This window comes from Oryzias latipes, chromosome 11 (assembly GCF_053564925.1).
Source record: "Oryzias latipes strain Hd-rR chromosome 11, Olatipes_Hd-rR_3.1".
NCBI lineage: Eukaryota > Metazoa > Chordata > Actinopteri > Beloniformes > Adrianichthyidae > Oryzias > Oryzias latipes.
Genome location: NC_136247.1, coordinates 28,705,544 through 28,720,002, shown reverse-complemented (window position 1 = coordinate 28,720,002; position 14,459 = coordinate 28,705,544). Strand labels below are relative to the sequence as shown.

At 46.0% G+C, this 14,459-nt stretch overlaps 1 protein-coding gene across 4 annotated transcripts in view; it reads right to left on the bottom strand.

Annotated features, from left to right (window-relative positions):
• ash1l (ash1 (absent, small, or homeotic)-like (Drosophila)) overlaps positions 1–14,459 on the bottom strand; it is a 32,330-nt gene that overhangs the window by 12,469 nt on the left and 5,402 nt on the right. For all 4 annotated transcript variants that reach the window (XM_020706877.3, XM_020706876.3, XM_011480634.4 and 1 more), the window contains exons 3-12: positions 13,063–13,835; positions 6,570–10,869; positions 3,968–4,619; positions 3,705–3,878; positions 3,534–3,628; positions 2,637–2,710; positions 2,457–2,502; positions 2,158–2,266; positions 1,100–1,306; positions 836–982 (exon numbers count right to left, since the gene is read on the bottom strand). In XM_020706877.3, coding sequence (XP_020562536.1) covers positions 836–982; positions 1,100–1,306; positions 2,158–2,266; positions 2,457–2,502; positions 2,637–2,710; positions 3,534–3,628; positions 3,705–3,878; positions 3,968–4,619; positions 6,570–10,869; positions 13,063–13,665 — 6,407 coding nt within the window. In that variant the 5' untranslated portion in view covers positions 13,666–13,835. The remainder of the gene's footprint in view (positions 1–835; positions 983–1,099; positions 1,307–2,157; positions 2,267–2,456; positions 2,503–2,636; positions 2,711–3,533; positions 3,629–3,704; positions 3,879–3,967; positions 4,620–6,569; positions 10,870–13,062; positions 13,836–14,459) is intronic.

The window sequence follows — 14,459 nt, the reverse complement described above, 5'->3', positions numbered from 1 at the left end:
AGAAAACATTAAAATATTCTCCTGGCTTCCTGCATGGATTTATTCAAACACTATAGTCCAAAATATATCAGGACTGACTGTGAGGTACAGTTTTTAAATGTCTTAATTGTCTTGCACATTCTCATCCATCAGATCTTTCAGGTAAACCCTTGTGGACCCTGAACTCCTCTGGAACTGGTCTTCCAACCATCCCGGCTGTAAAAACCATCTTGGGATTCCGGATCTTCTTGGTCACATTTCTGTCACTTTGGTAATAAATGAGTCCAGCGGTGAGTTTAGCAGAGTAGGAAGACAACATTTTTTTGATGCCCCGGACCAGCTTCCAGCTTCTCAAGCCCCCGTCTTCCTCGCCCACCCGTGTTTGACGTTTTATTTGACTAAATCTTAACTTAAGGTGTTGAATGTGGTGTTTTTTCATGAGGTTTTTTTTGTAGTTTTAACAGTGTTTTTGGTTTTTTGCCCCCTCATTCCTCTCGGTTTCCGTTTGGTCCAGCAGAATATAATTCCATTTCAAACGGAGTCTTTTTTAAAATGAATCATTTTATGTTTTTGGAGGTCAAATGTGGCATTTGTTCATCAGAACTGTCAAACTTTAAAGCCCCTCCTCAATGCTGGGGCATTATAGAGCCAGACACGGGAACGAGGAACTACGAGGACAAATATTGTCTTTTGTTTATTTAATCAGTGGAGTTTCTTTACTTGGTTGCCTGCAGTGACGTTGTCAGTCCACCAGGAGTCAGTATTGAGTGACACAGTGTGCCGAAACGCTTCGTGAGGCCTCATCTGCCCATCACTACTGCTTAGGGGCAGACTCAGACTTTCCACAGACACCCACCATTTCTGCATTTCACAGTTTGGGTCACAGCTGTGGTTGATGAAGCGCGCCTCATTGCCCATTCGGTAGCTGTCAATCACCATGCCGCTGTCCAGGTTGAGACAGTAGTGGCCACTGTGGGAGAAGTACTGCTCCATCATGCGGCTCCTGCAACCCAGAGGGGGGCAATTGGAGACCGGGGTGAGCGTTTCAGGTTCATGAAGATTTGCCACAAAGCAGGAAAATAAAAAAAGGGGAAATGGTTTCTGGAGGAGGAAGCTGCACCTGAACTCCTGCTCGCTAACCACCTCTCCCAGGTATTCGATGATGAACTGCCCCGCTCGGAGGGGCTCCTTTGTGCGAATACCCCAACCCTTTCCCTCAGCGCGGAACCGCTCCAGACACTGGACCCACTCGTGTCTCTGAATGTGCTGGTTGTCACACTGCTCTCCACATGGACACGTGCTCGGAGAACATTCTGCATAGCTCATCCTGCAACAAACCAACATACGTGTTAGAAAAACACACGCCAAGAAGGAAAAACGGCTGAGAGGTTCATACAAACTCCATTGAAAATTATGACTTTAGTTTAGTCAAAAAGATCTTTTTATTAGTTTATTTCAGCCGGGTAAATGTATTGGTTTTACAGTTTTAGGAAATCTAATGACGGGCAAAAAAGCTTAAAGATCACAATAAACACAATAACCAGCAGTTCTATTTAGATTATCTATGAAAACACATAATACTTTGTGGTACTTTGGCAGGTTTTGCAAAGACAACTTAAAAGAAACACAGGAGCCAAGATCATTACTATGTAAATGTGAAAAGTTAAGGATTCCCTCTAAAATAAGAATAAAATAAACAATAGAAACTGATCTGTAAAGTATAAAGTTTGGAGGAAACTGCCACACCAGTCAAAGTCAACGTATGTCCCATGAGATTAATGCCAACTTGATGTAAAACCTTTACTGGTGGTTTTGGCTTCAACGGCGTCGCCGTAAACTGGCAGCCGATGGTCCAAAACAAAAGGTTTGAATCTGGTTTTACTAAACCAAACCTCAAATGGTCAGACGCTCCTCCACAGACGGTTTGTCGAGCAGTTAAATAGCTGGTTTAGCTCCCATAACGTATAAAATAAATATCAGTTTACAACCCAGCACTATAGTAAATAGATAGACTTAAAATAAAACAGTTCATTTTTGCTTCAGGAAGCTGGATCATGTGACATTTACACAACCTTGATTTAAACCAGGAAAAACCCTCTTATGGCTAATAATTGATGTCTTTTTATTACAGTAACATGTGTGAAGGAGAAACCTTGAACTGTTCCAAAGGTTCTTTACCTGTTCAGGCAATCATCTAAACAGCCTTTGTCGTCCGAGTTCTCCGGCGGTTTGCAGCTGCAGGTCGTCGTTTCATACCCGGAAAAAGGCTTCACGTCCACGTAGACGTCTGCGGCGCAAACACACGGCTTAAAACAACCAAACAGTCGCATCTGCAGACGACTTGACATCCAAAATAAAAGGAGTAAACTGAAAAACCAGTCAAAGGTAACCAAGAAAACCGTGGAAAGAGCCTCATGGTGGACAAAGAATAAAGAGGTTGGTAGAAACACAGAGGAAGTGCAAAAGCAGTGACTCACTTGATCTGATCTTTTTGTAAAGAGGAACATCAGGCCTCTTAGACAGCTGAAAATCCACAACAGAAAAAAAAGACATTAAGAAACCAAGAAATATCCCTGCAAAATAAACTTTTTCTTCCAAAACTAAAACATCGTCTGTCCTGAAGACAAAAAGCAAACAGTCTAAAGCAGATCAATCACCTGATCGTGTTTCCACAGCCATAAAATATCGTACGGCAGCTGGAAGTCGATGCGCTTCTGTCTCAGGTATTTCCCTGGAAAACAGCAAAACAAGAGACGCTCAGTCAATCCGTCCAGAAATACACTGAAACGTGTTTCATCTTCATGGCAGTTTCAGGAAATCCTCCTTAAAAGGTTGGGATTTTATTTATTGTGATTTAGAAAATGATTTCAATGTTTGATCTAGTTTCTGCAGAAAATAAACAAATAATTTAGTCAATTTACTTTAGCACATTTAAAATGATGAACATAAATACATGAAAATAACAGTTGTTGTATATCAGGGAGCATTAGTGTGAGGAGAAATGAATCCTTGAACTCTTCCATCGTTCTTAATCTTCTATCTGAGTGAAGAAACGTCTTAAACAGGACGTCAACGTCTCCAGATGAAGGAATAAAATGTCTCTGGAGCTGCTGCAGCCAAATATCACATGGAAATGACAAATGATTGATTCACTATGACTTCATTACAAAGTGCCAGTTCTGATAAATAAAACACTAAAGCTAAGGATTTCAGATTCTCAACAGCTTCGGGTTTCCAGCCTGACTGCGGATACCCTTCAGGGTCGGGGTGGGCGGGGTCCAACGGCCGCATTCCTGCTTGTTTTCCAACAAACTCTGCTCTGGCATGTTCCAAATGGCTGGACACACCTGGATCAGGTGATCCCCGTCAGTGTGGGGGCACATCTGTTAACAAGCAGGCCTGGAGGAGGCCCCCCCACCCCCCATTCCCAACAACCAACCTTTGAGAGGTTTTCCTGAATCACAGGAAGTGACATTTACTGATGGATGGATTCCCACCTATTGGATTCAACAGTTTTGATCAGGACACTTTGAAAACATCAGATTTGAACTCACCAACATGTATCGGTGCAGGAAACAGTCCGTACTCGTGCTCCCCAGGTATGTATTCAAGTTTCTCCTTCTTCAGCTGCAGGAGCTGACTGCGGGGGCTACGAGAAGGAAAAGGGATTTCAGACCATTTCCTGTGATTTGAAGCAGATACACGTTGGTAAAAAGTGAACTCACTCCTCCGTTTTGTAAACGTCTGAGTACAGGCCGGCTTTTTGGAACTTCTTCTTTGGAGGTCTTGCTGGTCTCTTCTCTCGCTGGCTGGTAACAGGCATGGGCGGAGCTTGTTCTCTGGGGACAGCCCCTCCGTGCTCCGGGGACCGATGGCCTTCTGGCTTCCTTTCCGCAGAGCTGAAAGCATAAAAAGGGGTTTGAACTGAATGAACGTCCTTCCTCGCCACAGCGTCATCTAACAGCCCCGGTGCTGAATATCCGCTGACCTTTGAAAGTTCTGATGTTCTTCTAGAGCGGGCCAGCTCCTTCCTGTCCCGGGTCTGGACCTTGCGGCCAGGTTTTCGTCTTGATTCTCTTCCCTGATTGGTGGTAGATCCACCATTTCTTCTACGTCTTTGTTCTCTGCTTCCTCCTCCTCTTCTTCATCGTCATCCTTGTCCCAGTGCTTCCTTTTCGGAGTTTTCCTGCTCTGGCCCTGGACCACTGACTCAATAGCGTCAGTGACTGTATCGCCCTCCCACCCTCTTCCCTCTGGTAGCCTGTCCCCGCCTCTGTCCCTTGGCCGAGCATCATTCGCCTCCACCGCCGGCGGCGAGGATGGTGGAGGGGAGAGCAGCGGGTATTTCCTGGGCCGACCGGGCCCCCTCTTCTTTACCACGTTGTTTCCCGTGCGAGCTTGCCTCTGCAGCTTTTTGGCGCGCAGGATTTTGTTGACGTGGTGCAGGCTGTGTTTGGACGGCTGGACCCGGTAGGAGCGGTGGGGCAAGGAGGCTTCCAGGCAACAGTCCTGAGACGCCGCCGAGCCGTGGGAGTGGAACAGAGCGGGATGGTGGTAGAGCGGCTGTCGGTGGTGCAGAGCTCCTTCTGGCCCTTTAGAGGGGGATAAGGGAACACCTCTGGTTGGATTTCCTGAAGTCCCTACCAAAAAAGAAAAAGAATGCTTTTACTGTGACAGAGAGAACACATATTCTAGCACGCAGAAGTTTTCTTACAAAATTTGAGACATTTTTGTAAACGTTCTGAGACTTTCTATAAGTTTAATCCTGGTTTCAGATAGTAGATAGAAGTCGAAAATGAAAATAGTTGATTGTTTAACTGTCATTATAATAATTGTAACATTAAAAAATGCACAAAGAGAAAAAAGTAAAGTAAATTACACTGTCAGATTTCTGGACATCTGTCACTTTCTTTCTCAATTTTGCTTTTTGTCAAAGAAAATTTCAAGGTTATAATATTAGTAAGCCAAGATAAATACCAAGACAATAAAACTTTATCATTTCCATAAGTAGGTCTACACAATAAATCACAAATCTATCGTAATCGCAATATCAAGCTGTACAATACGCATATTGCAAAAGATGGCGAAAATATTGCAAATGGTGAGTTTTCCTCAGATCGTGCAGCTCTATCCATAAGCATTCAAAACCTCATTCCTCTGTGTACAAATCTACATCTTAAAAATGAATATCCATTTTAACCAAAGTAAAAGGTTTGGTTGTTTTAAATTAGAAGAAAACCTGCGGTACAAATGCAACATCAGTAGCAAATGTCACATGTCTGAGCAAACAGGCCTGGATAGTCAATACAACAGAGAGCCTCCATAAATAGTTACTGTCGTTTCAAACAGCTGAACAATCACAGACCTGCAAGATGTTGTGTTTTAAACTTTATACGGGTGCTTTCACTTTCAGGTGACAAAAAAATATGCATTAATGTTGACATTAGCTGCAACCTGGGTGCCAAATAGCTGCAAATTGGTTAAATCTATTAAAAAAAAGTTTCTTTACACATAGAACCAGATTCACCAGTTAATTGTACCTCGGAAACCAGACATTAAACTATTGTGAATGAGATTACTTGAACCGCAGATATTTCCAGACTCATTTTGGAGAATACATTTAAAATATCCCACTAACAGGAGCAAAGACCTAATGTTTCTTTACAGAACTCTCAATACCTTTATAGGAAAAACTGATGAACTAAAATCAGTGCTGATTTGAAATGTAAGATGACTGCAGAAGCACAAGCGCAGCGCAGGAACAAACAATGTGAGGTCTAATATTTTCAAAGATGAAGTCTCATAAATGATTCATAAAAATAAAAAAAGACAATTGTGTCGTGTAATGAGTAGCTCCTAGTTAAAAATCCTGCTTTCTGGGTTTAATTTAACCTGTGAAACGCTCAGGTAAAGGAGGCAGCCTAATCGTTCATTGATTTGCTGTGTTAAGAAAAGCCAAAGCTCATTTAAAAAGATTAAAAATGAAACACATTGAATCTATAATAAATACGCCAACACCCTTCAATTCTTTTGGTCTGATTTTAGGTCAGAAAAAGACTAGCCTACTCACTTCAGATACAGCTACCCAAATGTTTGAAGTCACAATGGATATTCTCTGTTAATCACTTGCTACAAATAAAAGTCATGAACATGTCTGACTTGTACTTATAATCAAGATAAAGGTACCCCCTGACCCCCCACCCCCTCTTTTATTTTATTTTACTTCCCTTCCTCTGTAATAATGCATCTCCTGTTCCTGGAGAACAGGAGATGCATGGAGATGGAGATAAAAGTCTTGGGTCCAAAATTGGCCCAAAGTGAATTTAAATGTATTGTTTTATAACTTTCTCAATGTTCAAAAATAAAGTTTAAAAAAAATGTTTTTTAAATGTGGTTATAACAGCTTTACTATATATGGTTTTATGCGACCAATTAAGAAAGCTGATTTAATAATAAGTCAAATACTGAAATGCTTAAAGTTTTGGTGATTTATACATTTGTCGCGGTTCTTGAGCATCACTTTGTGCTTCGTTTTATTACAGTCATTTATCTATAAAGCCTCGTAGGACAGAACATGGAGCTGGACTTACCAAACTCTCTCCTCTCCGATGACGTTGATGGATCCTTCCTCATAAGCCGATCCACTTGGGAGAAGTTTGAGCTCTCTGTGACATCAGTATTCCTGCTACGATTTCCTCTGAACGAAGCCCGAGTTAGAGCCGAGGAAAACAAATTTGTTAGATCTGGAGAACCATGAGAGTCAACATCTTGTCTGGGAGTGAGACGTTCCTCGTCTTCACTGTCAGAACATCCTGACGGATCTCCTCCCCGTTCATCTGAGAATGAACCCTGGCTGGGTGCTACTATGCTCTGTGAAATTTTGGAGTAGTCCGCTTCAGAACTGCCTATCCTGAACCAGCTGTTCCCCAGCGTGAGCCTAGAGGGTCCTAGGCAGGACATGGAGCTCTCCTTACGCTTGAAGCGTTCTGCTGATGATGACAGAGGGGAATTGGCAGAACGGGCAACAGGTTGCTTGCTGGCAGGGGTGCTGGAGCTGTCTCTACCAAAGCGGCATCTCTGTAAAGTCTCTGACATTCCCAAACCACCAACTGGATCCGTTTTACCTGATGTTCCTTTGTCAGGAATCCCAGCGGCGGATCGGCCACCTGATCCACTCCTTGCTGCTTCCTCTCGGTCTTCCTCAGAACAACGCTCTCGATGTTTGTGCCTATGTTTGTGTTTATGGTGCCAGTTAAAGGAAAGTTCAGAAGACAACGACGGGAAAAGGACTGGGGACCTCCCTCCTCCCAGGTACTCCTGCCGAAGCAGCTTGTGTTTCTTCTTATGAAATTTGGAGGGGTTCAACAGGAGATGAGAGGGGTGGTGGTGGTGCATGTAAGACGTGGTGGGGGGAGGAGGCGGGAAGGTTGGTGAATGGTGGGAGTGGTGGGATTGTGGTGTGTGAGGAGACTGGTGATGAGGGTGAGCATACAGGGAACTTGTTGAAGGGTAACCTCTGTAATAACCCAAACCCAGGGGTCCAGATGAATAAGGGACGCCGTATGGTGGGTGGTAGAAACCCCCACTTGAGAGTGGGAACCCTAGACCAGGTACAAACGGGACTTCAGACATGGATTCTCTTAACTTGGGGGGTCGCCCACGTTTCTTCTTCATGTCGGGTTTACGGATGTAGTGAAAGGGGTCACAGGAGTAGGCAGGATGGGAGTAGAACCTGCCAAAGTTAACCCGGAATATAGTTGGTAAGAGGTCCCTGTGCACATAAGGATGAGGAGGAGGACCTCCTGGTCCTCCCATTCCACTGCTTCCTCTGCTCCCCAACCCGGGCATTCTGCTTGCTCCTGCGGCGATGCCTATTCCACCGCCCAGCCGGTGTCCCGTGGTACGGTGGGTTATCCGTACTTCGCTCAGCATGACAATTATCTCGTCGAGTTCAGCCAGAAAGTCTGGGTCAAGGCGGCGAGACCGCAGCTGCAAGTACTTCTTCTTTCGTTTCCGCTTCTGTCTCTTTAACTTGTCGTACCCGGGACACACATGGCTACGCCGTTTACATTTGTGCTTGTGTTTGTCCTTGTGGCCCAACAATGAGGAGGCGGGCACCGCAGGGTGAGGTCTTCTGGGATCGGGGGACGATCGCACTCCGTGTGGCGATGGGGAGGGTGAGGGACGGTCTACTAGCCCGGCAGAGTGCCGGCGCCTCCCTCTGGAGTTGATGCTCAGCCCGGAAACCACAGCTGAACTCATCACACCTGGCATCAACAATCCACCTCCCATTCCAGGCGGCAACCCCAACCCCCCCATTCCACCAGCTTTCTCGCCACGATCAGATGTGCTGTTGTTGTCTGTCCCGATGCCACTGTCGCTGGGCACCGTCTCCTCACTGTGGGACTCGCTGACTGGGGAAGGGGTTGCTTCTTTAAGCTCATTGAGGGGAGCAGGGGAGGTGGGGTGGATTGGCCTGGGAGGAGAAAGCCTATGATAGTGGTGGTGCTGCCGGTAATGGTGGTGGTGGAGAGGGTATCCTCTGTAAGACGACTTTTTCTGAGAAGCTGCTGTGACTGCAGAGGATGACACAGACCCCAGCATCTTGTTAGGGGCAGAAAAGGTTGGTGTCGGGAAGGAGAACGTGTTGTGGCTATGATGCGAGCTCGAATAGTGAGTGTGACCTCCAAAGTGCACCGAGCCGGGCTCCACAAAGCTGGCTTCACTGATGGGACTGTGGCCTCCGCTCGACTGTGAGAGGGAGGGAGAAGGAAATACGTCAGAGGAGAACAAATAGTGGGACTGAGATTGATGAGAAAGAGGGGAAGCGGTATTTGGAGACAGAAAAGGTTCTGGTGATGATGTGGAACCGGCTGCCTTTGGTTTACGGCCTCTCCTCTTCCCCATGTATATTGTTCCCTTTTTACTGACGTTAATTTGCGGCCCAAGCTTTCCCCCAAAAGTAGCAGCTAAAGATGACAATGACTGGGTTGCAGCTTCCACTGAACCAACCATTCCACTTGTGTTGCCTTTGGGAGGGTCTTCTGTTCTCGGACCCAAAAGAATCTGGCTCAGAATCCGTTTCCTCTTCACACTTTTCATCTTGTTAATTTTGCCAATGATGGTTTTCATGATGAGCTGCCCATTTCCTTTGCTGTGGAACCTCTGTTCCCCCACGTCGTCTTCTTCTGGAGCCAGGGTAGGAGGCTGCCCCTCTTGAGGTAATGTAGGAGGGCGTTTAGGACGCCCACGCTTTCTGGGCAAAGGTTTTGGAGGATTTAAGTCCACCTCCGGGTGAAGAACAGGTGGGTCCTGCTCTTCTTTGGACTTCAGCAGAGACGAGAAAACCTTTGAGTGCGACAGCTTACAGGGGGAGTTTCCGGGACCAGGGGCATCAAGCCTCGGCATTTTGGACTTTGGCCTTCCTCTTTTCTTCGGCTGGGACGAGAAGAATTGCGACACTGTACTTTGTGGCATAGTATTCTGCCTGAGCTTGTTTGGATTGGGAGGCCGCCCCACAGGCCTTTTGACTGGAGGTGATGGGGTTTCCATGTCAGAGGAAAAGAGCATGGTGTTCTTGCTGTCGCCGCAGGGACTATCATGGCCTTTCATGCTCTTGCTGTGGGTCTTGTTCATGTCACAACTCCAGCGGGGTTTTCTCCCTTTGCGTTTTTTAAGAGGTCTGCTGTCCTGCTCGGTAGAGGAGTCCATAGAGGAATCTAGGGAATCATCTCTAGGAGGCGTTTCTGAGCCTTCTTCATCGTCCATCTCTGGTGGAGAAAATTCTCTTTGCCTCACAGGCTCAGGAGAACTGCTGTACCGACCTGAATGAATACTATCCCGGTTAGGGCTGCGCTTGCTGGGACTACAGCTCTTTCCCTGCTCGCCGTGACCATTTGCTCCCTTTTCTTTTACCTCCGGCCTTCCTGTTGTTGCTGGAGGGGGGCATTTGGTCAAGTCCCTGGGGTTGTCGCTGTCCTGCTCCCTCTCATGTGCGCCGTTTTCCTCCGCCGTTGCTGAGAAGTCTCGTGCATGCTGTCCTTGGGAGAGACCAGAAGAGCTCCCTGAGCTCGATGTTCTCGGATCAGCTGAGTTTGAAGAAGAGGGGGAAACAGGGCACGATGATGAGGATGTGGTCTGTGGAAAACTATGAGCAAAGCACGACTGTGGAACAGAGATGCTAATTTTCCCATTTTCGTTGCTGCTATCCTTCGTCATGGTGGGCAACCAGTTATTGCCATAGGTGAACGCAGGGCTGCTGCTGCGCACGCTACCGCTGTTGTTGCTGCTACAAGATTTTCCAGACCCATCCGAGTCATCTTTCCTTTGTGCTGTGGAAACGTTTTCTGGGATGCCGTCTTTGCTTCTTGAACCATAGGGGCGACCAGGGGGTCTCGATACGGGGGGAGGAGGAGACAGATGCATCATTCTTGAGTATGTATTCCTGTTGGCCATGGCCCTATCCCGCTGCTTGGCCGTAGGAGCCATGAAGCCTGAGCTTGGGAGGGTGGTGGAAGCTGGATCAGTCTTTGACAGCTTGATTGGCTTTAAAGCTTTAGATGGGGGGCAAGTAGCAATAAGCTGGGCTAATTTTTCTGTGACAGTGGGGGATCCCCAACTTTGGCCCCCCTTGTCCTTGTCTTTCTGGCCCTCTGAACTGTAGGTGTATTGAGGAGGCTTAACACCCTCAAAGGTGGGTTCCTTCAATGCAGGTAGTGATGAACTCGGCGAAGAAGTCTGTGGAGGTGTTTGCTGAGTCAGTGTTTTCTTCCCCGAGGAATGGGGTTTGTTCTCTGGTTGGGGGCGATGTAAGTTTAGGGGTCTCTCTGGTGGAGCAGTTGCTGCTTTTGCATCCGACTTTGACTCCGTCTTGCCATCCATTCCAGGAACCTGCTTAGACAAAGACACACCATCAATACTTTAAGGAATTTAAATGAAATCACACAAAGTGCATCTGATATTCAAATACAGCATCAAGAAATTATTATGAGTTTAAATTGGGATTTAATAAAAAGACAATATTCAAAGACCCACTCTGATGAATATGGCGTTTTTAACATTTTCTTCTTCTTGTGGTATTTTCTGATGATGGAGGACATATAGAAAAAAATTCAAAGTATTTCTTTATTTAAATCGTTTTGAATCAGGAGAGGACAGAAAAATGCTGTTTGAAAAGATCACTTATGTGAAATAGAAAAATGCTGGGCGGGGCAACAAGCTCCATTCTGATACATCCACTGTCAGCCAAATAGATCCACGATCGTCTTTGTTTTCCACGTCTGAGCTGGAATCTGGATCTAAACTGGACGACTGGATAGCTCTGATGTTGCTGCCATTTTTGTTGCACGGTTACTACTATTCGGTTAGGGATGTGAGGGGCTGTAATCTAGTGGGAGAGTGTAAACAGAGAGCTTTCAGTTCTGGGTGTTGGAAAGAGGGGGCATAAATTAAATTGTGTGTAAAGTGACGGAAAGTGAAAAACCTCAAAGACAAAATAAGGCCTTGATTGAAAGTTACACCTAAAAGGAAAAACAGAGAAGATGGAAGAACAATGCAGGTTGGATGCAGCAGTAACTGAATGCATTCTGGGAAGAAGGGGAAGTTACTTAGTGGGGTCAGACTGGGGACAGCACCACAGTACAACTGTGAGGGGTCAAGCGGGAATTCCCCCACCCCCCAAACCAACCACAGACAGAGTCTGGCAGAGAAATTCCAGACAAGGCAAATGGAGGCAGATGGGGGGGGGGGGCAGCGCATGGTGAATGGAAGCAGGTCAGCTGAGAATACAAAGAAAACTAAAAGAACAATTTATGCCCTGCTATTTATCCTGGCAATGGCACAATGATTACTGAGAAGCTTTGTTCTTGAATGCTCACCTACAGTTGCATGAAAAAGTATGTGAACCTCTCTGGATTACTTTTATTTATTGGTTGACAATAGAAAAACTAATTCTCTGTAAGCAAAAAGCAAAAGATGATGATTCATGTCTTAGTTAACACAACATGTCAACATTTTTATTTATGTATGCTATTTGGTTGAATGCTATAAAACACATTGTTTTCCTGTTTCCCTTTCTTCATTCTAGTATCTTCCACCATTTAACTCCTACAATTTTTCAGCTATTTTAACCATTCAACTATTTAAATGTTCAGCTCTTTCAGCTTTTTTCCAGCTATGACTTTTGGTCCTTCAAATCCTTGAACTTTTCAAGATATTCCAGGATTATATGGATTATATGTCGTATTCACTATCCCTGGTTGGTGGCGTAATGGCGTGAAACGTGAGCCGAGTTGCACAACTTTGCCAGTTCGAGGCCCACCACTAAGGTATCTTTTAAGTTATTTTGCTGTTTTCACTTTATTTATGGTCATTTTGATGATGTCTTTTCTTTTTTGTGCCTATTATTACCCTTTAAGTTTCATTTTCATTCAGCAATAAAGCATTCAACCCTGCAGTTTCATCTAGTTTTCATTTGTAATCCCCAAACAGCAGTTGTCAAATTGTCAACCTAAAAACCTCCAAACATTCACTGCGTAGGTGGAGGAAGTATGTCAACATCTAGGCTGCTCCAGGAGCTAATTAGAGCCAGAAATGTGCAAACCTGGAGTCTAATCGCAGTGATGAGATTGGATGTGCAGGTTAAAGCCCACCCCCCAAAAAAAAAAAAATATATGACAGTCTAGAAGGGATGGGCAACTCTAGGCCTCTAAGGCCCCATTCCTGCATGTTTTCCAACATACATGTTTTAATTGGCTGGACACACCTGGACCAGGTAATCAGTGAAGCTTGGATATCTGGAAATCATGCAGACACACCGGCCCTGGAGGCCTGGAGTTGCTCTTCCCTGGTAGTTTGTGAACCGTGCCTTGACAAACATCTCTGCCACGTAAAATCACAAAGGGCTAACTTACTTTTTCTTGCAAATGTATAAAAAAATTCTTTAAAAAAGGAGCAAATGAACACAGATTTCTCCAAAAGTAAAAACTATGCTCACAATGCTGGTTAACGATCCTTCATTTTCCCCAAGACTTAAATCAGCTGCAGAATCCAAAGACACAAACAGACAGTTTTTTTCTTCCTTACCCTTTTTACTGGAGCACTCCCATTCACTTGGGATGACGGGGGATTAGTGCAGCCAGACGGAGGAGCAGGAGAAGGAGGTGCAGATGTTTTAGAGGGTAGGGTGGAGGAAGACGACGGTGGTTTGCTCACACTGGGACTTTTTTCCTTATCCTTTTCCCGCCCCTGTGAAGGACTCTGGCCCTCACGACGCTGTCCATCGGCCGCCGCCGCCGCTCGGTTACCGCGGGCACCACCTCCCCCGCGGTTTGTGTGCCTCACGGTCGCCCTAAAGGCTGGCCGGCACACATAATTCTCCAGGATCTTTGGGGGTTTCTTCATGCGTTTGGCTTGAAGGCCGATCTTCAGCTTGACGTTGCCCTCAGACAGGCTGCTCTCTTTGATGGAGAAGTGGGATTGGTCGCCGTTGACCCCCTCGGACCCACCTTCACCTGCACCGCCTGCTCCGGCAGGGGCAGCAGTTGTCCTCTCTTTTTCTCGATCCCGGTTTTTCTCATCTTCCTCTTCTTTCTTTCCCCCGCCCCCTTCCTTCTCTCGATCCACCGTGGGGGCATCGGAGAGGAGAGGGGTTGGAGTCGCAGTTCGACTCTGAATCTTCTGATCCATCTGAACTTTGAACACTATCTCGGGGGAGATTCCAGTAAGTTTTTATGTGGATGTGGGAGAGGGGGAGAAGGAGGAAATGGGGAAGGAGGATCGGTGAGGGTGAAGCTCGTGGCTTTGTCGAGTCCTACTCTCCCGTCGTGGCCGTCCAGCCCTCTTTCTCCGGCCTTCAGCTGCGTGAAAAGACAGAGACCGGGACAGGTTAGGCGGCGAGAAACAAAAGAAGAAAACATTTCTCGCTCGAGTTACTGCAACAGAAAAACAGACGCAGTGTCCTATAAATGTCAAGTTCAAAGTGACCTATAAAAAATTAGGGTTCAGAACAGTTGAAGGGCAGCTATTTCCAACTGCACTGACTTTATCCTATTTATTTCTTCTATCAGGGTGACTCTTCGTGCTGGGCTCCCGTCAGCCTGCAGCAATCCCAGTTAATTACACACCAATATCTTGTGATTCAGAATGAACTTTTCCCTAATAATCACCCCCACATAGAAAGAGTTGCAGGTTAGAAACCAGATGAGCGCTCGAGAAGGCCCGTTTAGAACAGCAGCAGAGAGCCACAACCTTCCTGAATGTGGACTATGCAGAACTACTCGGAACAATAAAGTTGTGAGCAGTTTCACTCTGTCATGGAATGATTTAATGTGGATTGGCCCCTAAGCAGGTGCTTTCCCTTGGCGAAGCGGTTTAAAGGCGGTTCAGAGCGGTGACCTCCGCACAGCGAGTCCTCAGGGAGCAGACAAACTGTCCAGCTGTCGTTTTCAGCCATGAGAGGGCGGGACTTTTTCCAGCCACTT